General features: G+C 42.8%; 1 protein-coding gene across 1 annotated transcript in view; it reads right to left on the bottom strand.

The window, feature by feature from the left end:
* Positions 1-26,967, bottom strand: part of myom1b (myomesin 1b) — a 223,288-nt gene that overhangs the window by 94,110 nt on the left and 102,211 nt on the right. The window contains exons 19-29 of the mRNA XM_068030846.1: positions 22,803-22,999; positions 21,228-21,354; positions 20,132-20,316; positions 19,373-19,487; positions 16,139-16,295; positions 15,385-15,491; positions 13,668-13,712; positions 13,399-13,535; positions 6,791-6,935; positions 3,040-3,099; positions 1,961-2,028 (exon numbers count right to left, since the gene is read on the bottom strand). Of these exons, the coding sequence (XP_067886947.1) occupies positions 1,961-2,028; positions 3,040-3,099; positions 6,791-6,935; positions 13,399-13,535; positions 13,668-13,712; positions 15,385-15,491; positions 16,139-16,295; positions 19,373-19,487; positions 20,132-20,316; positions 21,228-21,354; positions 22,803-22,999 (1,343 nt within the window). The remainder of the gene's footprint in view (positions 1-1,960; positions 2,029-3,039; positions 3,100-6,790; positions 6,936-13,398; positions 13,536-13,667; positions 13,713-15,384; positions 15,492-16,138; positions 16,296-19,372; positions 19,488-20,131; positions 20,317-21,227; positions 21,355-22,802; positions 23,000-26,967) is intronic.

Here is a 26,967-nt window from a genome sequence, read left to right as displayed (position 1 = left end):
CACACTTTCTGTGTTTGCATACATGCATTGTAAACCTGTCCTTATATTCCTCGTAGTCCTTCTTAGTCTGTTCCTATCACATATGGTACTACTTCCTTCTCCAGCACTATTCAACACTCTCACTCCATTATGCGCCTTATTCCTCTTCTACTTTTTTTACTCTTTTCTACAGTTAGTTGTGAGGGCTTTTGGAACGTAATGGAGAAATTTCAGCTGTGCTGAGAAATTCATCACAATGGATCGACAGTTCCTTGATGGCATGGTCACACATGTTCTCGATGACCCATTCCCAGTTACTAATGGAGTTAAGCAGGGCTGCGTGTGAGCAGCAACCCTCTTCAGCATGTTTTTCTCTGCCTTGCTCTCTGATGCCTTCCATGCTGGTGATCCTGGCATCAAAATCAGATATCGCACAGATGGGAAGCTGCTCAATCTGAGATGACTCCAGGCAAAATCCAAGGTCTCCAAGGACATACTTTGCAATTTCCTGTTTGCCGATGACTGTGCACTAGCTGCTGGTTCAGAGCTGGACATGCAATGGACTTGTTCTCCAATGTGTGCAACAGCTTTGGCCTTAGAATCAGCACAAAGAAAACTGAAGTAATGTACCAGCCTGCTCCAGGAAAGCCTCATCTCCAAGGTTTCAGTCCATGACCAGAACCTGTCAGCAGTGGATAAGTTCACTTATCCCGGCAGCACACTCTCTCTCTTGATGACAAGACACATGCAAAAATTGTCACAGCAAATGTAGCGTTTGGCAGACTTTGAATATCAGTCTGGGAACAAACAGTAAGTCTGCCTACCAAACTGAGAGTCTATAGAGCAATAGTCCTGCCCACTCTGCTGTACGCATGCAAGACTTGGACTGTGTACCAGCGTCATGCCAAGAAGCTCAACCACTTTCACTTGAGATGCCTGCGGAAGCTTCTAAAGAGCAGATGGCAGGACAAAATACCAGATACTGAGATGCTCACCTGAGCTGGCATGTCAAGCATCCACACCATAGTAAGACGATCACAACTGAGTTGGGCTGGTCATGTAGTCAGAATGCCTGACTCTCGCTTACCAAAGCGAATCTTCTATGGGGAGCTTGAGTCTGGGGTGCGCTCCCATAGCGGTCAAAGGAAGCGCTACAAGGACACTCTGAAGGCTTCGCTTCGGAGTTTTGCTGTTCCCTCCTATGCAGTCCCTTGCCCTTTGATGCCATGGTCTGGACTGCACTCTTTCAAGATGTTGTCACTCCCAGCAGTCTCCAATGCTAAGTACCAGTTTGAAAGTGGCACACACTCCAAGACTCCTGCACCTCCTGCCTGTTCCTAGCCTTCCAGATGGCCACCCACCTACCATCCTGAACTCTCAGTACCTGTGGGGTGACCATCTCCTGGAACATACAATCCAGGAAACTCTCCTGCTCCCTGATGCTTCCCAGTGACTGCAGCTGCTCCTTAAGCTCAGAAATCCTGAGCTTGAGCTCGAGCAGCTGAAGACACTTTCTACACACATAGTCCCCCAAGACATATTAAGTTCCCACATGGTGCAGGAATTGCAAGCAATAGGTCTCAGCAGCCCATTCATGATCTAAGAAAAAATATCTTTCTTCCCTGTGATGATGACCTTTCTATTGCCTAATTTAAATGAGACAACCTATATTTGGATGGACATATCTGCCATCACTTCTGGCAGGAAATGCATCTGGTGTAGAAATAGGAGAGGAATTTGGCAAAACTAGTCCCCACGCAACTTTCTGTTCCCACTAAAGAGGAAAATGTTCTGCCTCCAGTGTTCTTAATGCCTTGAACACTTTTAAATGGAAATTTACAAGCATTTTTTTTAAGACAATGACTGTCTTTCTATTCAGGCCAAGATATCTAGCTTCTCTCCAAAAACATAAGCAATAACTACTTTTTTAGAATAACGTTCTATAGAAACAAAAAACATTTGTAAGAACTGTTACTTTTACCTTGCATTTCAAAAGTACACTGCAGTCATTATTAACTTCCCATCCAAGATACTCAACAAAATGAGGACCTGTTAGCATGGAAGATAGATTATTATAAATAGTAATGCATAAAATAGAAAAAAAAAATCACCTCTTTATCACACTGACTTAAAATATCAAAATTTAAATTCTGACTTAACTTTTGAGGAGAATCCTTTAATGATTTTATTATCATTGTGTTTTGTTGGTAGACAAGACTTTGCATAAGAAGCAATGATATTATATCAAGTGGTTCCATATACAGCTATATCGTACCAGATTTTGAGTGCAGGGATAATAACCCCAATTTTAATGCAGTCTGGTAGTTGTGAATGTGGGGCCAAGGCAAACAGCAAACCATCCTGCCTTCAGCAGCATGAGGCCCGGGAGATTTTAACTCCTGGGCTACATCTGTGTAGGCTCAATTAGGTTCCCATGGGAAGTTACAGCTAGTCAGCGGGTAGGAGAAGAATGTCAGACAGCAGGAGGATGATACAAGATACTGAAGGAATGGACCTTGGTACTTTGCTACGTTGCTGGAAGAGGGTTTAGGAGGGCCTTGCGATCAGGGGAGGGGGAACACTGGGGAAGGGGAAGCCTAACCTTTCTTTGTGGGGACTGGAGACGTACCTCTACTCCTCGGGACCTCACATGGAAAGTTAAAAAATGTAAACTATTTAACTTTTTGTGCCTCTTCTAACCCAGACTCCTCTTCACTGTGAGGTTGCCATTGTTGAAAAGCCATAATGGCTGCAGGCCTCTTGTTATATTCACAGTCAGGTCCCAACGATATCATCAGAGCCCCATCTGCATGTTTAAAGACCCTGCCAGTTCCAGTAACCATCCTTTCCACCTGCTCAGAAGAGCAGGTTAAAATTGAAGACTGCAGGAAATAAGCGGGTCAGCGCCAGTTAAATTTTAAGGCAACTTTAACTATCTGCCCATCTTGTTTGTACCAAGCATGCAGAGTTAACACTGCCTCTATTGTGGCTTACTTTATTGATTAATGTAAAAAAATATGTTAACTGCTACACAATATATTACTCAGATTGTGCCACTACCTTGTTTCCTGAGCCACTCCCCTCTCTGGAATTTTGCTTCTTTCTGCAGACTCTTAAACACTGAAAAGAAAAAGTAAACACTTTGACAGCAGAAGAGTTGAACTTTGTACTAATCTCTCCCATACACATGAAAAACTAAACTTTGTACTGCCAGAAGTAATCGATGTGAACTCTAATAATTATACATGAAATATACTATCAAATTTTGCAGTGATTGTGTTACTATAAATAAAGTTACCCCTTTAACATTTATGTCTCTGAAGTCTTTTTCAGAATTGCTCAGATGTTTGACAATTTTTTGGAACAGATGGTTGCATAAACTCTAATTCATTATATACAGTCAAGATGACCTGTAGTTTTCTCATGCTAGAAACCGTTACAAGCAAGTGCAAAGCTATTTGTAAATTCCTTTAACGTTGCATTACTGCATTGAGTTCCTCCCATCTGCAAAGTATTGATGTGTAAATATTGAATAAAAGGAATTTGTTAATGAATATCCATAATACCAGATGTCCTCCGACACAGGGAATGCTGGGGGCATGTATGATGGGATCAAAAAGGCAACAGGTCCATCAGCAAAGAAAAGAGCTCCATTGAAAACAAAGGCAAAGGAGGTCATCACTGACTACAATAAAAGGATGGAGAGATGGGTGGAACACTATCTTGAGTTGTATTCCAAGGAAAACACCATCATCAAGGAAACTCTAGACACCATAGAGAGCCTGTTGGTCCTTGAAGAGCTAGATACCAAACCCATAGTGGAGGAGCTTAGCAAAGCTATTGACTTGCTTGCCATTGGCAAAGCTCCAGGTGATGATGCTATACTACCTGAACGCAACAGGCATGGGAAACTAGCATTCCTGCAGCATCTGCACAAACCTCTGCCTCTGCTGGAGAGAGCGATCAGTGCCTCAGGATAGGCGTGATGCAAAGATCGTGACTTTGTACAAGAACAAGAGTGACTTCAGCGATTGCAACAACGATTGAGGCACCTCCCTACTGAGCATTGTGGGCAACATATTTGCCCATGTTGCCCTTGTTGGACTGCAGATCTTGGCTGAACGCATCTATTCCAAATCCCAGTGTGGTTTCAGAACTGGAAGATCCAGTCTCAGTCTGGCAACTACAACAGAAATGCTGGGGACAAAGGAGACCGCTGTATATTTCCTTCATCGACCACACTAAGACATTCGATCATGTGAGCAGAGGCAATTTATTTAAGCTGCTGAAAAAAACAGGCTGCCTGCTGAAGCTGCTCAGTTGATCTCCACCTTCCATGACAACATGAGGGGTTAAAGTCAGCTATAACAGGGCAACATCAGAACCCGCAATGGGGGTCAAAAGGGGTTGCGCTCTGGCGCCAATACTGTTTAGCATATTCTTCACTTTGCTGCTTTCATATTCCTTCAGTTCATCTACAGACGATATCTACTTATATATCAGAAGCGACGAAAAGCTGTTCATCTTTGCCCACCTGAGATCCAAGACAAAAGTTCACCAAGTCCTCATCAGAGAGTTGCTCTATGCTGATGATGCTGCATTAGCATTCCATACCAAGGAACACTTTTAGCACCAAATGGACAGACTCTCACATGTGTCAAGAGTATGGATTGACCATCAGCATCAGGAAGACGAACGTCAGGGTCCAGGTCATTGCCATATTGCCATCAATTAGCATTGATAATGTGAAACTCGAGGTTGTTGTTAGCTTCACATATCTCGGCTCCACAATCATCAACAATCTGCTACTTGATGCTGAGATCAATACATGCTTTGCAAAAGCTGCAGCTGTTATGTCTAAGCTGAGTAAGAGAGTGTGGAACAACAACAACCTGGCAGAGAACTCAAAACTGTGAGTCTACCAAGCCTGTGTCCTCAGTGCACTCCTCTACAGTAGTGAGACCTGGACAACTTATGCTAGGCAGGAGAAAAGGCTGAACAGTTTCCACCTTCACTGTCTCGGATGTATCCTTGGCATCTCTTGGTGGAACAAGGTCACCAACTCAGAGGTGCTGGAGCTTGCTAATTTGTCAGCATACATTCAAAATTAAGACAATGATGTCTGCGATGGCTCGGCCATGATCATCAGATGGATGACAGCCGTATACCAAAAGACCTTCTGTATGGTGGACAGGCCACTTGGTCACAACCTGTTGGATGTCCACACTTCTGCTACAAGGACACCTGCTAGGGAAATATGAAGATGGAGGACATTGGCACAGAGAGCTGGGAGACATGCCAATGGCCAGGACCTGTGGAGGCTGACTGTTCAGAGGGGCATCCAAAGAGGTGAAGAGAAACGGAAAGCTCAGTTGGCTGAGAAGAGGGCCCAGAGAAAACAGAGTCCAGCAAATCCTGCATCTCCTCAGCCTACAGCCTACATCTGCAGCAAGCGCAGTAGAGAGAGACATGCCAGAATGGGGCTCCTGAAACATACCAAGGAATTGACCACCAAAGGACAAATCATCATCTCATGAAACTGAAGGCTGCCAGAGAATGTTTGGACCTTTTATTTCCATGAAAGCAGTTAGAACATTGTCAACTTAAAATGGTTCAAAGGGGATAATGTCGATGTTTCATCAAACCTGTTGTTTATTTACTGTCCACTGAAATCCATCAAAAAATGGCCAGAATCTGGTTCTGCTGGACTCTGCCAATTCTGCTCACCCTCTAAAGACCAGTGATGTCAGGGAGAAGAGGTCTGTTAGTGAAGCCAGGGCGGGATCTCCTACACTGGAAATCCAAATTCCCCAGGCACAGTTGGGAGCTGGCATAGTACTGGCGGCTGGAATTCTATTGGAATGAGGTGAATAGGCCTCCACAGGAGCATAAGTCGGTCTCACTGGAGGGTCCAGGAGTTCGAAGAGGATTGGTTGCCACAAGAAAAGGCTATTTAAAAAAATTGGATCAGCCCCTTGCACATGGAGATGCGGGGGGGGGGGGGGGGGGGGGGGGGTCACAATGGGATCTTTGGGTGGGGCGGGGGGGATGCTGTGCAAATGGTAGCATGGATGGAGTTGTAGTGTTTGCTTGATCTGGGTTTGATTGTATTAGCCTGCCACTGATCAGTGTTCACTGTGTTTGATTACTTAAGCCTAGTGTGTTGAAACTGAAACTAAAAGAGACAGGCTGCAATGTTCTGGAGAAACAGACACTGTTCTTAGAAAGACATTGTACTGAAATCTTGTAAGTGCTGAGATATTTTAAAGTACAGTGAATAAACCTGTTGTTGATTTAGAAGTAGTGTCATCTCTGCATTGTTCTGAGATAAATCAGATATATAAAATATCCAACAAACTGGTGAAAACATAACAGGAGTCATTTGCTGCAGTGTTCTGCTTCATTTTCCCTTTTGAAACTGTGGGCTCATTATCATGCCACACATTAACCCCAGTGCAACAGGGCTCAAGGGAAAGAGGCAGGGCAAATTGAACCAGATGGTGTTTACTGAGAACCAAGAACTCCTCTTCAGGCCACAGAGAAAAGGGACAGCAGGAAGGATGAAATGCTGGAGTCATCTGCATTCAACCAACAAGTCACAAATTGGGTATTGCAAAGAAGGCTTATAAGTACAGCTATTTTAGAAAAAAGACTTGGAAATGATCTACAGGTAAGTGACATTAATAAAAGCTGCACTTAAAATTAGAATCTTCTTTCATATAGAAGTGGTCAGTGCATACATGATGTCCTATTTCTACTGTTTGTGACTAACATTTGTTTTTAGGAAGACAAAACCAGTAAAAAGACTCACCATCTCCAATCAGAACCAGACTAGATTGGTTACTTGCTTTACCATCCTGGAGCTGTACAGTGTAAGTGCCTTCATCCATATCCTCCAAATTCTCCATTCTCATTTCCACTAAACCGGTTTTCTGATCCACCTTTATTTTATATTTCTGAAAAGCAGAAGGAGATTGAAGCAAGATAAAAAAAAACAATTTTATGTAAGAATACCTCATTTTGTGAACTACTTTGCAACTAAACAAACGACTCTCTCAGATTTCTGCCAGGCTGCCCAGCTACTGAACACAGTAAGGTGATTTGCCTTTTGGCTTTCCCTTCCTCCCTGTTCAGTGTCTCCGTCAGTTCTTCAGTGAGATTGAAAATTCAATATGTGGGGACCACTAGATCAATCTGTATTTCATCATATTGTGGTGCTAGTTTTTGGACCTGCCTTAAACTCCATGTTTTGAGGGCAGAGTTTGCGGTTTGAAATTTCTCTGCATATCTCCAGCAGAATGCAGCAGGAAATTCTGCAGAAAGCACTATACTGGCGGTTCCCTGCTTTCCTTCAACATTTCCAAGATTTGGTGCTGGAAGTGACAAGGAAGGTATAATGGGCTAAAAATTTGATAAGGCCTGTTAATGGGCATGGGAATTGTGATGCTTGATTAATCCACACCCATTCAAAGTAATGCCGGCGGCATGCGAGCTTTGTCCTGCCTTCTCATTTCCCTGGTAGTAGCATGCAGTCCAGTGCTGAATGCACTACTGAGTGGCTGTATGCTCAGCTGGGGGTGCATATTTGTACCAATTAAAGCTGGCCAGCAACTCACCAAGGCTCCTTCGACAGCACCTTCCAAACCTGTGACGGCTACCACCTAGAAGGACAAGGGCAGCAGATGCATGGGAACACCACCACCTGCAAGTTCTCCTCCAAGCCACAACATCCTGACTTGGAACTATATCGCCATTCCTTCACTGTCACTGGGTCAAAATCCTGGAACTCCCTTCTCAACAGCACTGTGGGTGCAGCTACACCACATGGACTGCAGTGGTTCAAGAAGGCAGCTCACCACCACCTTCTCAAGGGCATTTAGGGATGGGCAATAAATGCTGGCCTAGCCAGCGACACCCACATCTCATGAAAGAATTTTAAAAACTTCTTAAAGCCAGACTGCACCTTTTAAAGGTGCAATTCCATTGGTTGGAAAGCACATTAGAAGCAGGAAGAAACCTGAGTAATGGTGCATCAGGTGAGAGAGATGGCTCCTAGGTTCTCCAATGTCGCACTAATGCAGTAAGTTGAAAGGAGAAGAGAGATGATCTATCCGCTGGGAGCCAGGTAGCCCTTCAGACAGTTATAGACAAGGTAGTGGGAGCAGATAGCCATAGAGCACGATGTCTGGCCCGGAGACATGGACACAGTGCCAGAAGAAGTTTAATGACTTTGCAAGAGTGGTCAGTGAATGCATCTTCAAATGCCATATCCCAGTAACTGCACCACTGACCTCACACAACTGCTCAATGCACCACACCATCACTCACCTACCCCCACCTCCCCACATGCCATCATTCATCCATCAACAATCTCTTACAATTAGGATTCGTGCCTAACATTCATATGCTCCACCTCATCCTCACACACTTACCACTGCTGCAAGCCTCACACCCACATTTCGCAGCTTCCATATACTGCCACCTATTCAGCTGAGACAGGCACATCAACTAAACACACTGCAACATGTTCACTGATTCTCTTCCTCTGTCTTGCAGGACAAGACGCCCATAACAAGAGGCAGCCGCAACAAACCAGCGGAGCACAGGCATGGCTGCATGTATGTACCCCCTTGGAGGAGACAGTACTCGGCATTAATGGTGCAGCTGTTACTGAGGCTGTAGCAAGTGGCATCACTAAAGCCATCCAGGATGTTGGTATGTTCCTGCCTTATGCACCTTCTGAAATCCCACTTCACCATCATCCAGCAATCCATTATGAAATACAAGCTGAAGATGGTGTAACCATACACCTCTTGCTTTCCCCTCACCTCCACTTCCCTCACCCAATGCTGGAGAATACAGGTGGGCATGAACTTGGAGGTGATTGGTGCACTAGCAGACCTGCCAGACAGCCTGCTGTTACTGCTAAGGAGCATGGAACAGTCCAGATCCAAATTGGTACAGGACTTTTCGCAGAGCTTGGAGCCCATCCTTTCCAGCGTGGAAGTGGTGGTCAACTCTATGAGAATACTTGTGGACCCAACCATGATGCAGTGTCTGATGGCCAATGTCTGTTTCCACTGCAGCAGAAGTTCAGTCTGAGGTCATGAGATCTTTGCTTGTTGTCATGCAAGCACAGTTTGGTGCTTTGCTGGCTCAGACTGCTGCCATCATGGTTGCCAATACTAGTGCTCAAAGGGACTTGCAGAGTCTCACAGCAGTCCAGCAATCTGTCCTCCAACAGAATACTAGGATTGCTGAGGTATCACCTCGAGGGAGTGGCAGTGGTTCCATGGAGCATGACATTACTATCCTCTCTCAGGTTGACAGCGTTCATGTTCCCACCAATACCACTCCACCAATGCCCTTGCTATTCCCTCACAGCCAGCTCAGACTGCTGCTGCCCATGCTGAGGTGGTGCAGTCCAAAGCCAGGCCCTCAGGGCCCAGAGCTGCTCAAGGTTATCCTGCATGGACATCTTCAGTCTCTCCCACTGAAAGTCAGCAGCCTTCCACCAGGCATGCTGAAGCCACTGCGGTAGCACTGTGTAGGTGCACCAGGACAGGCAAAGGCACCCAGAAGACAGGCACTAAGTGAATGCACAAGGGTGAAAAGTTCAGTTTTGTTTGTATTGTTGGATAAAATTAGTTTGGAATGGTTGTTTGGTGATGTTTTTTGTTTCAGGATTGTGGCCGAGAGGACCGATTATGGGCCAGAACAGAGGAATGGTAAGGTGAGGAAGTGTTGAGAATGTGGATCTGGGAATTTATTCAGGGGAATTGGTCTCTGATGAGATGCAAACGGACAGCCTGTCCAGAGCACTGATGTGCTAACTACCTCCTTCCTTCCTCTTCTTCCTCCTTCTCTTCCTCTTCCTTTTGAGATGGTCACCGAAGTCCTGGTGGAAAGAGTTATGCCTTCATGATGGCCAAGTTATGGAGGACGCAGCAGACAACAACAAATCGGGAGACATAGCACCGGCGAGTATTGGGAGCTCCCTCTAAGTGGTCAAGGTAGCATAACTATTGTTTCAGGATGCCGATGGTCTGCTCCATGATTAACTCTTCATCAGCGAGTGGATAGTCAAAATCACCTCAGCTGAACTTTGAAAGGTGATCTCTCTAAATAGCACTGGTGGATTGGGGTGTGGGAGTCCCTTGAGTTCGGCTGTACATGTTTAAGAGAAGCATTAATAGGAGTGGCAAAGTCCAAAATGGCAAGTCGGGCAATAAATCAGGTTCACACACTGACTGATGTCATGATCAGCCCACTCTGCATACTTCTGGCACATGCACAAGTTGCACATGCCAGCACCCTTCACAATGTGGTGATTGGCATGGGCCATGCTGGAAGTGGCTGGGAGTGGACAACCTGCCATTTTTTTCCAGAACAGGCTCCCATAGTGCCAGAACTACTGGCACCATGGAACCCAATTTTTCAGTCCATACCATAGGTCAGTGTCTTGTAAGGACAATCAACTGACTGAGATATATCATCTAGCTTATTTCCTTTATTTGCACTTTAACAACAGTGAGTGCTAGGAACACATGTGCATTCCTGTCATCCAGGGTTGCTATGGAGGCAAAAGAAAAGTAAATGTCCACCTGGGCCTGTACAGTTGATTGCAGAGCGATTAATTGCATAGGCTAAGGTTTTCTTTTTAAATAGGCAGCTTCGTGGCCGCTTACCAAGTTACGCTGCAGCAGATGCCAAACATTCCACACCGGCATTCTACGCCTGCCTAACATATTCAAAATAGACTGACCTCAGAAAATTGGACTCGGTTTGAGGGTGGTGAACCTTCAGTGGCAAGAAAAATGGATTCCATGAAATCTTAGCCTGATTATCTTATCATTAAAGATCACAATTAAAAACATTAAAACTCTTTCAAAATGGCATACTACTAATTAACATTGGAATCATTTATTGTCTCTCTTCCTTCTTATATAATACTTTAAGTATAAATGCTGCAATGTAATTTTCCAAAAATAAGTGGACTTGCAACAGAGAGTCTTCTGCTTTGAATACCAGGGGTGGCTGTCCCTCTGCAGCTTGCAGCTATTGCTGGAAAGAAATTTGGCAACCAGTTGGAATGGTGGGGTGGGAATAACTGACATTTTGGGCTTGGTCACTCCAAATGCTTTTCTTGTCAGCCAATCACAATCACCATGCTGAAGTCCATAGTTCTACCCTCACAGCTGAAAGATGAATTCTGGGAACTTCCTCCAGAACCTAGTGAACAGCTGTCCTGCAGATTGGTTAAACTGGACAAAATGAATTCATTTTTTAAAAAAGGAGTTGCAATGGGTCATACTGACCTTCATCGTTTAGCTAATAAGCACCATTATGACCCACTGAGTAAATGCACTATGTAATGTGGTCTGAGTTATAAAGACCAGGAAGTATCAGGTTTGATCACTTGTCTGTACTGAGCTATCTGATATCAGGGACAGCACAATTCGCTTCAATATCTCAGCTTAGGAAGGTGGGAAGGATCAGGCAGGGCCCCCACTGCTGATCATTATCTAGAGTCGCTGCTGGGAATTCTGTGTATTTTTCTATTGTTGAGAAACCAAGATGAAGATGCACATTCCATAGCACAGATGCATAAGGTTGAAAAGGTAAATGTTAAGCTTAGCTGTTATGCCCACTATCAAATAGCCTGCTGATACTCACTGTTTCAGCTCACACATGCTAAATAGCCATTTACATGAGGTACCAGAGCAACAGAGAAACTTCAGCCCAGAAATTCTCCCTTTCCTCCTTTTCAAGAGATGAAGGGAGCAAAAAGGAAAAAAACTAGAATTAAATTCTTGTCCTGCATTCCCAAAAATGCATTTAGATTCTTTAGTATCACGAATTATAATCAAATGCATTTTTCATGAGAATGTGAAAATTTTTAAAGAAAAAGAGGAGATGGAATAGCCAACTTAGATGTAGAAGTCAACTTGACCTAGCTTGGCTTGATTTGATTCAATTTCATCAAAGCCAATGAAATCTGAACCTCTGACAGCCAATTAGAACTTCAATTTCATTGACTGCCTGAATGCTAGTAATAGTTCAACTTCAGCATGATCACTCCATTATTTAAAAATAAAATCTGTCTGTGCAGTTAGATTAAGGTAAGATTATTTTACATGGAGTCCAGTCATTATGAGCAAGATTGGGACCTGATGAATGCATTAACTGTGCCAATACTGTTGCATTGTGATTAAGATATCACACTTTATACCATTTCTGTGTTAGACAACTAAATGAACGTAGCTCTGCTAAGATCAAACTGTACTCTGTTGTAAGAACAGAAAATGCTGGAAATACTCGGCAGGTCAGGTAACGTTTGTGAAGAGAGAAACAGAGTTAGCAGGCTGGATTTATCCTGCAGTTCTGATGAAAGGTCACAGACCTGAAATGTTAACTCTGTTTCTCTCCTCATAGATGCTACCTGACCTGCTGAGTCTTTCCAGCACCTTCTGTTTTTATTTTGGATTTATCCAGCCTTTGGCGATGGGCTGGGAGGTGGGGCGGAGGGGGCATACAAAACGGCATGGGGTGGCATCGAGTGGCATGCCCGACATTTTCCTGTCCCCATGCCATTTTGTCTGCAGCAGCCGCTGTGGTGGACAGGAAGTCCACTGGGAGGCCAATTAAGCCACTTAAGTGGCCCATTAAGGGCTGCCTCCCACCTCCACCGGCATTTAGCCAGCGTTGGAGGGGCCAGCCGCCACGTGGAGACACCGCTAGGTAAGACCTGGTGGCCTCCTAGAGGGCTTGGGGTAGGGGGGTCCCTCCTTTGGGGCAATCCATGGCCCACAGAATGCCCTCCGCAGCGACGATGGTTGCCTGCATGGCAAGACCGTGCCCTGCCCTCATTGGGACCTGCCTGACTGGCCCCAGCGACCCCAATCCCAATTTCAGATTGATGACCTTTCATCAGAACTCTGTTGACTTGTGAATGCCTCCTACCAACCAAACCGTAGGTGCAGGAAAGAATGAAAAAATCCAAACTACACTTATTTGCTGTCCTCACTGATGGAGGGCTGTGTAATAAATGTGAGGGAAGGGGCTGGCAAAGGATATTTACTTCAAAAAGATACTTCTGGAGTAAATATCTTATGATGATTTGAAAATTCAAAATAGTTACACTAACTAGGAAATATTTTTAATACGAGTCGCATTTGAAACCGTCAGGTAAGAATTTCTCTATATGTCTCAGCATTGTAAATGTGTTGATGATAATTTCTTGTTTGCTACGTCTGCTGGAATTGTTGATGCATTCCTTTAAAATCCATTTACAGTGTTGCTAATCTTAGTTCTGGTCACCAGCAATAAGGAGTGATTGAATAATTCAATTAATTCTACAAATAAATGCAAGTTTTTGGTAAATAAATTCTGAGCTTCAGAAATTCGTAAGAAACTCACCTCATCATTTGTAATCTCTTTGTCATTAAATACAAATTTACATTGTCCATTTGGAGAGAGGCGTTCAGCCTCCAACCAGAAACGCACTTGTCCCTTCTCCAATAGCTCAACTGCTAGTTCTGACTTCAGAGGTACAACTGTCAACACAAGTAATATAATCACATGTCACTCTATCAAATTTTATGTTACTTTAAATAGATTAACAAGATTATATCAAAGGGCAGTTAAAAAGCATAACTTCAGGGGATAACAAGGTTTGGAACGCTTACCTGGGAATTTATGTTCATGACTAAGTTCAAGAAGACGCAGCAGCTCTGCAAAGAGGAAACAGATTCAAACAAATTTAACAATTTTTGAAATGCCGCATGAAGATTTTCCTCCCAAGTTGTTAAATTCAATCCAAAACCATAAAATAAGGTTGCAATCCAATGGAAGGGATCCTCTGTCATGCCATTGATTCCATGTCCCTGCCCAGCCACAGTCTCAGGCTGAACCAGATCTTTTGTAACCTCGGTCTCTTATTTGACCCCAAGACGAGCTTCCAATCACATAACCTCTCCTTAACTTTGCCAGTCTTTGCCCCACCTTAGCCCATCTGCTGCCAAACCCTCATTCATGTCTTTGTCCACTCCAGATTCAACTATTCCAATGCTCTAATGGTTGGCCTCCTATCCTGCTCCCTCTGTAAACTTCACCTATTCCATCTTAATCTCACGAAATCTTGCTTATGGTGCTCACTGACCTTTGTTAGCTGTTAGATCCCCCAATGTCACATATTTCAAATTCTCATCCACATGCTGAAATTTCATCATGGATTAGTGCTCATTCTGCTATCATTTTCATTTATTTTTCAAGAACATTACTTAAATCTGTGTTTTGAATTACATTAGTTCAACAATAAGTGCCAAATAAAGCATTAATCTATCCCTAATTACATTGTCACCTGTATCAAGAATGACACCCCTTATAAAATGATGCATTGTACATTTTGCTTTTCAGTCCAAATCTGGAAGAGAGCCACACTGATCCCATAAATTCTCTAAAATATCAAGAGATCAGGTTGCAGTGTTATAAGCAGCTGCTTCTATATTTACTTTACCAGACCTTTACCACTAGTGCATGGTCCTCAAGTACAGATTTGTTCAAAGACTACAGAAGCTAATGCTGTTCAAAACGTTTACACCATTTCCTTCTTTTTAAGGAAAATAACTATTTTATTCAGTAACAGTCCTTTACCAAAGGAAGAATAGGAGAAATTTGGTAACAGGACTGGGCTAATTCTCCACTTCTTAAACTTAGGGGAGTCATCTGAATACCACCTCCAGATGGTTACCCACCTGAAGGAAGAATGTAGTGGCTGGCTGGTGGGCAGGAGTGGAATCTTACGTGGCACGAGGCTGCCAACATGGCACCAAATGAATTGTTCCTGGCATGTGGGTAAATCGCAAAGAGCAGGTTTTAGGAAGGCCTTGCAATTGGGACTGGGGAGGTAGGGAGCATGCGAGTCCTGAACTTTCTTTGTGGGGCCTGAAGGAGCATTGCTACTCCTCCTGGCACCACAATTAAAGTTTTAAGAAAAAGTATAAAAATTTACCTCTCTGAGTCTCTTCTGGCCCTGACTCCGGTTCCCACCTGCTTCACCTGACAGGAAAGACTGCTTTGCTGCTGAGGCCACATCTTAAAATTGTAGTTGAGCCTCGATTATGTCATCGGGCCCAATCTGCATATTTGAAGAAGGAGCATTCTGAACAAGTGTCCTTCCTGCCAACTTAATATGGCCAAGAAAAATCCAACCTCAGCATACAGCACCAGTTGCTACTCCTGCCTAAGTTTTTAATGTTCTTCACAGGGTTTAGTGTCATAGTCGTGAGCAATAGGCCAAAAATCCAGTGGAGAAGTTAGCTGCAGATGTGATTTCAATCATCATTTTTAAAATCTATTTGTAGCATCTTTGTAAAGTGGATTTATAAATACAATTTAATCTACCTGCTTCATCTATGTCATAACTGGAAGAAACTCCATCAGTTCCAGTGACAACACAGGAGTATACACCCAAATCTTCCTTCCCTGGGTCATTCAAAACGAGTCTTGTCCTATTTGAGAAAGAAGTAATTCAGGATATTTGAGCATCTTGTATATATGTTGTTGAGCAGCATTTTCTGTGCATGCTTTTTTATTTGATTTTATTTTCTTTTGTTTTCCCCCTCTCTGTTCAACATATGATCTTTCCATGAAATATTGTGAATATAATGATTAAACTTTGATAGGATGCAACACAGTGTGACGTTTGTTAAAGTATACAGCTCGATATCAAACTAACAATACACCTGTCAGCAAGGGCATTGGATAATCATTAAATAAATCAAGTTGCATGTTCCCTATGCAAAAATATTGATGAATTGACAAATGTCTCAATAATGCTTTTTAGCTGACTAATATTCTGATATAGTAATAAATACATTGACAAATATATGAGCATCACATACACTGAAGCAGAGTGGAACCTATAAAAAAATTGACTTCACATATTTGAGGTTATTTCCAGCAAAGTATATAATTTTGCTACCTTCATTGATAGCATCCTTTTCTCTGCCTACAACTGCTTTTCCTTTCACCAACTGTATCCAGCACTACAAATAAACTTGGTAACAAAAAGGGGATCAAGATCTCCCTGAAAGAAGCAGACAAGAGAGGCAGCAGGGGCCCCTATTGTATTGTAATAACAGAAAAATGTAATTACTTTCCACCTTTGGTCTCCATAGTAACTCTTGATGAGTCAATAAGTTCTTCATAATTCTTAGACCAAATGAACTTTGAACCTTCAGCCATGTCAGCACATTCGAAGATCAGAGAAATAACTCCATCGTCATCCACATTGACAGTCATCTCTTTGGTACCTGAAAAAAGACAGACAAGATTGCTTGCAGAATTCTAATTTTCCTCATAAATTTGTTGCTGATCAATCCGACAATGTCAGTGCTTACAGACTGGAACGTTTTGTTCAAGTACTGCCAGGTCAGCAGATAGATCAACTCTTGTGCATTTAGTGGCAGTCTCACATGATGTCACTTCTCGCAATCCCACACCTGTGCAGGTGAATCCCCTTCCCCATGGCGCAGAGCTGGACAGACAATCCCTATACGTTATATCAGCTTCTCTGCTCTGTGAAAAATATAGTTTGGTGATACATACAGGGATTGGCTGGCTTTTTGAAAACAGAAACTCAAGACTCTATGCTGCCACAGTTTCTTCCCAACTGCTGCCTGGGCTCTATGTTATTGTTACCTTTCTCTATCCACCCAAGACTCTGTGTTCTGCTGCCTCTCTCTACCCAGCTTGAGTTATAATTTTCTGCTGATGTCCCAGAGTGCTGATGCTTTGAACACAGGGATATTTGTGTGATTTACCATTCGATTTAAGACAGAAAGGTTTAATATGTTGCACAAATTATTCCAGTGAAGTTAAGAGTAAGCATTGCAACATTATGCACAAGAGTTAAAGAGATCCTAAGCATGTTGGGTCAGGCAGATTTGTATAACAGAACATTTGTTAGCCACATTATAATTATCCGCATTCCAGATTATCTATCTGGATGTTTGTGAGAAACAGCCTTGCACAAAACATTGCCTCTTTTCAGAGAATTTGCTAATATGTATTTATTATAGAACAATTTATTTATAGTATGTATATATTATATATAGTTATGAACGCTGGACTTTGTAACATGACTATGTTTTAAAAACTGTGATTTTTAAAAGGTCCAGGAAATCAGGCGACCTCACATCCCCTCTGCTCAAGGACAAGACAGAAATTTTGATTACAGGACAACAGAGAACACAGATCAAAGACTTTTTTTTGAAAAACAGAAACTGCTGGGGTTACAGCTGAAGAACAATGGGTATCACCCTCCCAGACTTTCGGATCATAAACAAGGAGTCCGTGATTCTGAGGATGCAAATGTACCAGGCAGCAGTTAACACCTGGGAACAATGGAAGGCCCAGGTGGCTCTGTGAAACCAGACTTCTGGACTTTGCATATTGGAAATGGACAATAAACATTGATGTTTGATTCCAGATAAATTTAACAGATTTTCTGAAGGCAGACAGGCTGTACAGAAGACCAGCAGTAGCAACCTCAGAGCAGGCTGTAAGAAAGGAAGATAACTAGTGGTGGCAGCCTCAAGAGACAGAACGAGAGAGGGGACACCTGCTCTCAGAAGCCTGATACAGTAGAAGGCTGTGAAGACTTGAACCTGTTTTGAAAGTTGAAGCTTGCGGAGAAGTAAAAGCTTAAAAGGATCACCAGGCATCGTCTTATTCACGAACGTCCAGGTTGAAAGTGCTTGGAGAAGTGAGCGAAGAGGACATTAAATTTAAAAGTTCTGAGAGTTCCAATCCATTGCAACTGGGAGGAGTTTGGGACTTTTAACCACAAAGATTTCACCATTTGACTGTGTAATGTATCAGTGTGGTGTGAAGTTTTCAAGTACTTTAAATCAGTAAAGAAAATACCTTTCTCTATAATTTGGGGTATCAGTTGCTTACAAACTACTATTTAGTTAATGGGAATTTCTTTAAGTTTAGTTGTTGTAATAAAAGTCTTAAAATGTGAAATCTTGTGTAATTCTTTAAATTGGTCTTGGGGTTCATATCTCATGTTTTAACATTAATGGTCTCACTGAGGTTGTAACAATATAACACATATATAGATGTCCTCTTCCCAGAGATATTGTACTATCATGCATGAAAGACCAAAACTTGGGAGTTCTCAGTTATCCACTAATTTCCATGATCGAGCAGAGGGTTCCCTCTAATGTGGCAGATAATGGAGGTTCAATGTAATAAGAAAATTTAGTATTTCATTGTTTCTCTCTGAAATTTTTCCGAAGAGATTAACAAAAAGGTTGTTTAGTTCCCTGATAAACACATCATGATACTTTAAACCACATTTATGTTTTTTTCCCCCATGGTTAGTGCCTCAAGGATAAGGCTCACAAATGAAATTCTGAGCACTAGGAATTATGAAAGTTCATAGTCCTACAGGTCAGATATATTGGAAGGAAGTAGAAAAAAGTTTGAAAATCTGCAATAAAAACAAAAAATACTGGAAAACCTAGTTATTAGCTGAGTTGGTACGGTCAACCTGCGTTATACAGACCAGAAAGTCCAAGGTTTGATTCTTGGTCTGTGCTGACTGATGATCTCAGTCAGAGTGCTACGAGTGATGCTATAACTGACCTTGGTACCTTGGGCCAAGCAGGGAAATATCAGCCAGGATTTATTCTCGTTAAGGCATTTGATTTCTGCTTGACTCAATTCCAGAGGTCCCAGTCACCCTCTGTAACCTTACTGAAGTGTATATTCTTTACTTGGAAGGCTAGGTAGTGTCAGTAAGCAATTTAACCTCACAGTGCATCAGAACCGAGCCTGGCTTGTGCACAAAATAATTTCAGTTGGGTAGCTAACAGGGGGAGGACCCTGGTCAAATTTCTTCTCTCTCTCAGAGGCATTCAGGTTAATTGCAGCAGCTAATTGCTGTCACAGCTGGGAATCAGCTAACTCAACACAGACAGGGTGTTATAATTTTTAGATTTGTCTTCAATATTTTCTTAGGTTTAGAGGTGCCGATCAGTCTGTATAATATGTTGAGGAAAATGTACATACTGCCAATATCTACTCATACAATAATGGGACCTAGGGGAAGAAAGTAATGGTATGCCCCTTGTTATCAGAACTGAATATTGTGTCTTTCCCACTTGCCTTCAATTGCACTTCTTTAAGGAGGCAGGCTGATAACACCTGAGTGAGATGAGACCAGGTCCGAATAAGTAAGCTGCTTTATTTTACAGAAGCAAGTGAATATACAGTGACAATTATAATCAAAACTCACTTACTTCACTTAACTTCAACCCATCTCTTGTGAATACAATAATTTTTCTATTTTCACTTGTTTCTGCAAACTGGCATAACAAACCTGGAGTTGTTTCTGCGGTGACCGGCTCTGTTAACTCGGATGGTTTTCCAACACCTGCCTTGTTCACAGCCCGCACACGGAAAACATAGCTCACACCTTCTTTCAGACCTTGTATCTGTTGGCAATGTTAAGGTATTGGTTAGACATTGCGATGATTTAAAAGTTAACTTGTGGTCCCTTTTTATCAACATTCCACCAATGAATATGCTGAAGAACATTGAGCTGCTTTCCAACTCTCCACATGCCACTCAATACCTATCTTCTTCCCAACCCTTCACCTCAGATCCTTGAATTCAGAAAACAATCCCTGCATCAAAATGGAGAGGCCCAACAGCCTAGCACTGGAGGCCTCAAACAGATGTTGGGCCCCATATTTGTATAGGCAACGATCCTAATGCTTATTGGGCACTGCACAATGATTTTTTGGCTTTTACCAATATGGCAGTCGGTGCACTTCTGGCTCATAATGAGCGTGCACTTCCTACCTACCTGCCAAATTGAAGGATGAGAGACTGTTCAGCACCTTTCTAGACCAACAGTAAGCTACCGTACAAGATTGGAGTTTGCTAAAATAACTGAAATATCAACTTAAAAGGAGGACCAGCTGGTTTGCCTTTAGTAATTGTTATGTAATTCACTTTGCAAATTGGAAATGTTGCCACGATATAAAGTTTGTACATTTGATCAAACAAATGTGATTTGAAAAATTACATTCACCAAATTAATTTAAGAGAATAGGAATTACAATCTGCCTTTTACCTTTATGTATCTCTTTGACATTTCCTTTTCATTGACACTTCTCCACTTTTCTTCATCTGCGTCTGCCTCCCGTATGTCAGCATAGTACCCAGTCACCTCACTACGGCCTGTATAGACTGGAGCTTTCCAGAGGAGTACCAGTGAGTTCTTTCTGACCTCAGTGTACATAACATCATGAGGTGGCCCTGCATTAGTTTGTAAAATGAATTATTTCACACAAAATATAGCCAGAACATGATGGTAATGACAGCACACTACAGTAAATGTTTTAAGCATTACCAGTTGGTGTCCTCTCTAAATGTTATATCCTGTAATTTAATAAATTATGGTAGATATGAATAAGAAAACCCAATGTGTAAGAAAATCCTCACTACATTTTGCTGGATATTTCTAGTATAATTATAAACATGTTCTTCTAGAAATAGCAACCAGAGGAGTTCTTGTCCATGATTGGTAGTGTTTAATGGTATTTCTCGTTATCTATTGTCACCACAGTATATTAATCACATGGTTGGCAATGTGCTGCATCTGTCATAAGGCAGTAGTGCTGATAATTAAGTAGCCCAGCATCCGCAAACAATATAATATACCACAAAGTTTGTTTTATTTTTCCTCTGCATACAGGAAGCCAAGGAGGAGACTTTAACTGTTGGATGCTCGCTGAAAAATGGGCAACCGACATTTGAAGATTTGGTGGATCCTAGTATACCCATTTGCCCGCCTGAAGCAACTTTCAGGCAGGGCTTTAAATGGAGGCTGTTTAGTTATGCAAATCAGAGTCCTACACCTGCTGTAAAACCCTAATTACAACTTATGAAGAGAGATGGGTACAGCATGCATGGCATATGCCAGATCCATTTCTCCAGACTGAAGCCTCACCAAAGAAAAGTTCTGGAGGGCCTTTTTGAAGATTTTGTGGGGCCAGAAGCAGCAGGACAGCTCCTCCGGGCCCCACAAAAATCTTCTGGCCCACTTCCAGCCTGTTCCTGTCTTGATTCCAAGCACAATTTTTCTAATAAACACTGTCGCTTGTTCTTGCTTTAATAATCTGCATCACCATTGTAAGTATATTGTTTCAGAGAGGGAGTAGACTAGCCTGGAACAGCAATAGTCCATTCTTCACACTTAAACTTGTCACTTGGCAGAGACGGTAGGCCAACCCCTGCCATATTTGCTGCACGGACTTGGAACTGATATACCATATTTTCTTTCAGGTCATGGATCTGTAGTAAGTAAGTAGCAAAATCAAGAATTAGCGGAAGACAGTACACTAGATACAACAGTGTACCAAATACATTGATTAACATTAAAACAATAGCAAAATACTGTGGATGCTGGCAATCAGAAATAAAAACAGAAAATGGTGGAAACACTCAGCAGATCAGGCAGCATCTGTGAAGAAAGAAACTGAGTTAACATTTCAGGTCCTGGGCCACAGCAACCCTCTTTGCTTTGCCAGATTTTCCATGCTTTCTCCCCCTTTGCTATTCTGCTGTTACCATTTCCATCTCCTCTGGACCCATCATTTTTTGCTATACCTGTCCCTTTTGCCTTGTACCATCATCCTTTTTGCCATTTAATCATATTTTTCCTGCGCCCTTTTGTTCTTTCCCTGCCTTCACTTTTTCCTGGCTCTGTACTTGCTTAAAATCTGTTCATCTCTAACATCATACAGCTTTGATGAAAGGTCATCACTCTGAAACATGAGGCAGGATTTTCACCCCAATATGGGGGCGAGGATGGAAGCAGGCAGATGCATCATTTCGCACCACTGGATGGTGTGCGGTTTGCCAGCACCATGTCGCCTCTGTGCTACTTTGCTGGAGGCCGGTTCTAGGGCAGAACGGCTACTCAACTGCAAGTGGCGGGTAGCTTATTAGGATAATTTAAAGGCCAATTATCGGTGGCTGACTGGAAATTTCCAGTCAATCTGCGGGCCCCCCATGGCTTTGGGAGCAGGTCAACTGTCTGCAGGTGGTCTCTCGGCAGCTGACCTGGGGCCTGAGCTCCAGGATACCTTTGAGGCCGCCCCAACCCCAGGCTTCAGTTCCTTCCATGATGGAGGGCACCCTATTGGCCCTCCAGCTTCGACAGCCCTCCCTTAATTGGACAGTGAGCACACCAGCTGGTCATTAATTGGCCAATTCAGACAAAATCATTGTCGGGTGCCTGCTCCCTATTTGACTCCGACCCAAAATACAAAATCCTGCCCATTAACTCTGTATCTCCAGAGATGCTGCCTGACCTGCTGAGTATTTCCAACATTTTCAGTTTTTATTTCACATTGATTAACATATTATGGGAAAGTTTAAATCCATTCAATTCTATATAGCCAGATTTCAAACATTTTCTAACATCACGATGCTTGACCCTGCCGATGAACATAGCCTGCTGATTATACATCAGTATCCAATGGCAATGTATTTCCACTGGAATTAATATGAGTTGCCCCAGGATGCAGGTAGCACCCTTTGCATAACTAATACAAATGGAATGAAAGAAAGGAGACCCGAAATGGTGGGGAACAAAATCAAAGATATTTCAACATAAGTGATATATAAATTTATTCTTAAATTATTTTTCAGATAGACGTTTGAAAAGCACATTGAACTGAGAGTTCTCCCTACAATTGCTACAAACATGTTCACGAAATAAGTCTTGTTTCACTTACTCTGTATGCCCGCTCACTGATAGATTTGATATGGGCTTCTTTCCATTTCCCAGGGATACCATCAATAACTTCAAGGTAATCCACAAAGTAGCCAGTTATGTCAGAACCACCATGGAATTTGGGTTGTTTCCATCCTAGCACCATAGAGTCGTGGACACTTTCAAGAACTGTAATTCCATAAGGTGGGGCTGGAGGAACTGTTTCAGGATAGAGTACATGAGGTTAATATTTGATTCCACTTGACAGTTCAACTTTCTCAATACGAATCTGACCATTTGAATCATTTTTGTGCTATGACATAAAGGAAGTCTTCTGTATATTGTACAAGTAATGTCTGAATTAAACTTGGATTTGATCAGTACAGTGAGCTTTCCATATAATGTATTGATTTTGATGTCAAACTACAATTGTTATGGAACTTTAAAATTGGAGTGGCATCTAAAGAAGGAATGACAGTGAAATTTGAGCTCAGCAAATGCCTAGCATTCTCTCTTCAACTTGACAACCTTTACTGAAACAGAGATAACAACTAGGCAGTGGCTCTTGCTTGAATTTTCAACTTCAGAAAACCATCACAATTCAATTCCTGCAAAAGACAATAGCATTTATACTCCAATAGATTGATATCCCGTTGTGCGGTATTAATAATGAATGTGTAAACACCTTTGATAAGAGTCTACATTCAGATGTATTAATGCAGTCATTACTGATATCACCTGGTGCAATGTCATTCAAATATTTCTCAGTGTTATGCGAAAAAGGATGGAAGGCACTGTATGACATGGGTTCTGCAGTTATTGGTAATTCTTTTATTCGTTCCATGGGAAGTGGGCATTGCTGGCAGACCCAGCATTTGTTGCCCATCCCTAATTACCCTTGAGAAGATGGTGGTGAGCCACATTTTCAAACCGCTGCAGTCCATCAACTTTTGTGTAGCGATTTTGTACAACTGAATGGCTTGTTAGGTCATTTCAGAGGGCAGTTAATAATTAACCACATTGCTGTGGGTGTGGAGTCACATGTAGGCCACACCAGGTAAGGACAGCAGATTTCCTTCCCTAAAGGACATCAGTGAACCAGATGGGTTTTTACATCATTAGTAGTTTCATGGTCAACATTACTGAGACTAGCTTTCAGTTCCAGATTTTCATTAATTAATTGAATTTAAATTCCACCAGCTGCTATGGTGGGATTCGAACCGTAGCCCCCACGGTATTAGCCTGGGTCTCTAGATTGCTGCCCCAGTGACATTACCACTATGCCACCATCTCCCCTATGAGTATAGAGTGGAACATTTATAAAAAATAAATATGCTACTTCTTGAGCTTCCTGGAATGTGTAAGTTGGTAAAAGCAACATGTAACTGAACTAAACAGACCAGAAAATCACAGGTTTAATCCTCAGTCTGTGCTGAGCAAGCTGATCTCAGCCAGGGCAGCAGTTGGAGCATCAAAGCTGGTCTTGGTGCCCCCAGTTAGTGCAGGGAACATCAGCCAAAGTTTTAATTCTTGATCACTGTCCTGTGACCTCTGCTGGAAAGCACGTGTGTGTGTGAATAAAGAACAAAGAAAATTACAGCACAGGAACAGGCCCTTCGGCCCTCCAAGCCTGCGCCGATCCAGATCCTCTATCTAAACATGTCTCCTATTTTCTAAGGGTCTGTATCTCTTTGCTTCCTGCCCATTCATGTATCTGTCCAGATAAATCTTAAAAGACGCTATCGTGCCCGCGTCTACCACCTCCGCTGGCAACGTGTTCCAGGCACCCACCACCCTCTGCGTAAAGAACTTTCCACGCATATCCCCCCTAAACTTTTCCCCTCTCACTTTGAACTCATGACCCCTAGTAATTGAATCCCCCACTCTGGGAAAAAGCTTCTTGCTATCCACCCTGTCTATAACTCTCATGATTTTGTACACCTCAATCAGGTCCCCCCTCAACCTCCATCTTTCTAATGAAAATAATCCTAATCTACTCAACCTCTCTTCATAGCTAGCGCCCTCCATACCAGGCAACATCCTGGTGAACCTCCTCTGCACCTTCTCCAAAGCATCTACATCCTTTTGGTAATGTGGCGACCAGAACTGCACGCAGTATTCCAAATGTGGCCGAACCAAAGTCTTATACAACTGTAACATGACCTGCCAACTCTTGTACTCAATACCCCGTCCGATGAAGGAAAGCATGCCGTATGCCTTCTTGACCACTCTATTGACCTGCGTTGCCACCTTCAGGGAACAATGGACCTGAACACCCAAATCTTTCTGTACATCAATTTTCCCCAGGACTTTTCCATTTACTTTATAGTTCACTCTTGAATTGGATCTTCCAAAATGCATCACCTCGCATTTGCCCTGATTGAACTCCATCTGCCATTTCTCTGCCCAACTCTCCAACCTATCTATATTCTGCTGTATTCTCTGACAGTCCCCTTCACTATCTGCTACTCCACCAATCTCAGTGTCGTCTGCAAACTTGCTAATCAGACCACCAATACTTTCCTCCAAATCATTTATGTATATCACAAACAACAGTGGTCCCAGCACGGATCCCTGTGGAACACCACTGGTCACACGTCTCCATTTTGAGAAACTCCCTTCCACTACTACTCTCTGTCTCCTGTTGCCCAGCCAGTTCTTTATCCATCTAGCTAGTACACCCTGGACCCCATGCGACTTCACTTTCTCCATCACCCTACCATGGGGAACCTTATCAAACGCCTTACTGAAGTCCATGTATATATTTTTTTTTTAGTTTTTAGAGATACAGCACTGAAACAGGCCCTTCGGCCCACCGAGTCTGCGCCGACCATCAGCCACCCATTTATACTAATCCTACACTAACCCCATATTCCTACCACATCCCCACCTGTCCCTACATTTCCCGACCACCTACCTATACGAGGGGCAATTTTTATAATGGCCAATTTACCTACCAACCTGCAAGTCTTTTGGCTTGTGGGAGGAAACCGGAGCACCCGGAGAAAACCCACGCAGACACAGGGAGAACTTGAAAACTCCACACAGGCAGTACCCAGAATTTAACCTGGGTCACTGGAGCTGTGAGGCTACGGTGCTAACCACTGCGCCACTGTGCCGCCCTACATCTACAGTACATATGACATCTACAGCCCTTCCCTCATCAATCAACTTTGTCACTTCCTCAAAGAATTCTATTAAGTTGGTAAGACATGACCTTCCCTGCACAAAACCATGTTGCCTATCACTGATAAGCCCATTTTCTTCCAAATGGGAATAGATCCTATCCCTCGGTATCTTCTCCAGCAACTTCCCTACCACTGACGTCAGGCTCACCGGTCTATAATTACCTGGATTTTCTCTGCGACCCTTCTTAAACAAGGGGACAACATTAGCAATTCTCCAGTCCTCCGGGACCTCACCCGTGTTTAAGGGTGCTGCAAAGATATCTGTTAAGGCCCCAACTATTTCCTCTCTCGCTTCCCTCAGTAACCTGGGATAGATCCCATCCGGACCTGGGGACTTGTCCACCTTAATGCCCTTTAGAATACCCAACACTTCCTCCCTCCTTATGCCGACTTGACCTAGAGTAATCAAACATCTGTCCCTAACCTTAACATCCGTCATGTCCCTCTCCTCGGTGAATACCGATGCAAAGTACTCGTTTAAAATCTCACCCATTTTCTCTGACTCCACGCATAACTTTCCTCCTTTGTCCTTGAGTGGGCCAATCCTTTCTCCAGTTATCCTCTTGCTCCTTATATATGAATAAAAGGCTTTGGGATTTTCCTTAACCCTGTTTGCTAAAGATATTTCATGACCCCTTTTAGCCCTCTTAATTCCTCGTTTCAGATTGGTCCTACATTCCCGATATTCTTTCAAAGCTTCGTCTTTCTTCAGCCTCCTAGACCTTATGTATGCTTCCTTTTTCCTCTTAGCTAGTCTCACAATTTCACCTGTCATCCATGGTTCCCTAATCTTGCCATTTCTATCCCTCATTTTCACAGGAACATGTCTCTCCTGCACGCTAATCAACCTCTCTTTAAAAGCCTCCCACATATCAAATGTGGATTTACCTTCAAACAGCTGCTCCCAATCTACATTCCCCAGCTCCTGCCGAATTTTGGTATAGTTGGCCTTCCCCCAATTTAGCACTCTTCCTTTAGGACCACTCTCATCTTTGTCCA

This window comes from Heterodontus francisci, chromosome 5 (genome assembly GCF_036365525.1).
Source record: "Heterodontus francisci isolate sHetFra1 chromosome 5, sHetFra1.hap1, whole genome shotgun sequence".
NCBI lineage: Eukaryota > Metazoa > Chordata > Chondrichthyes > Heterodontiformes > Heterodontidae > Heterodontus > Heterodontus francisci.
Note: the sequence above shows the minus strand (reverse complement) of the source record. Positions and strands in the feature narration are given on the sequence as shown.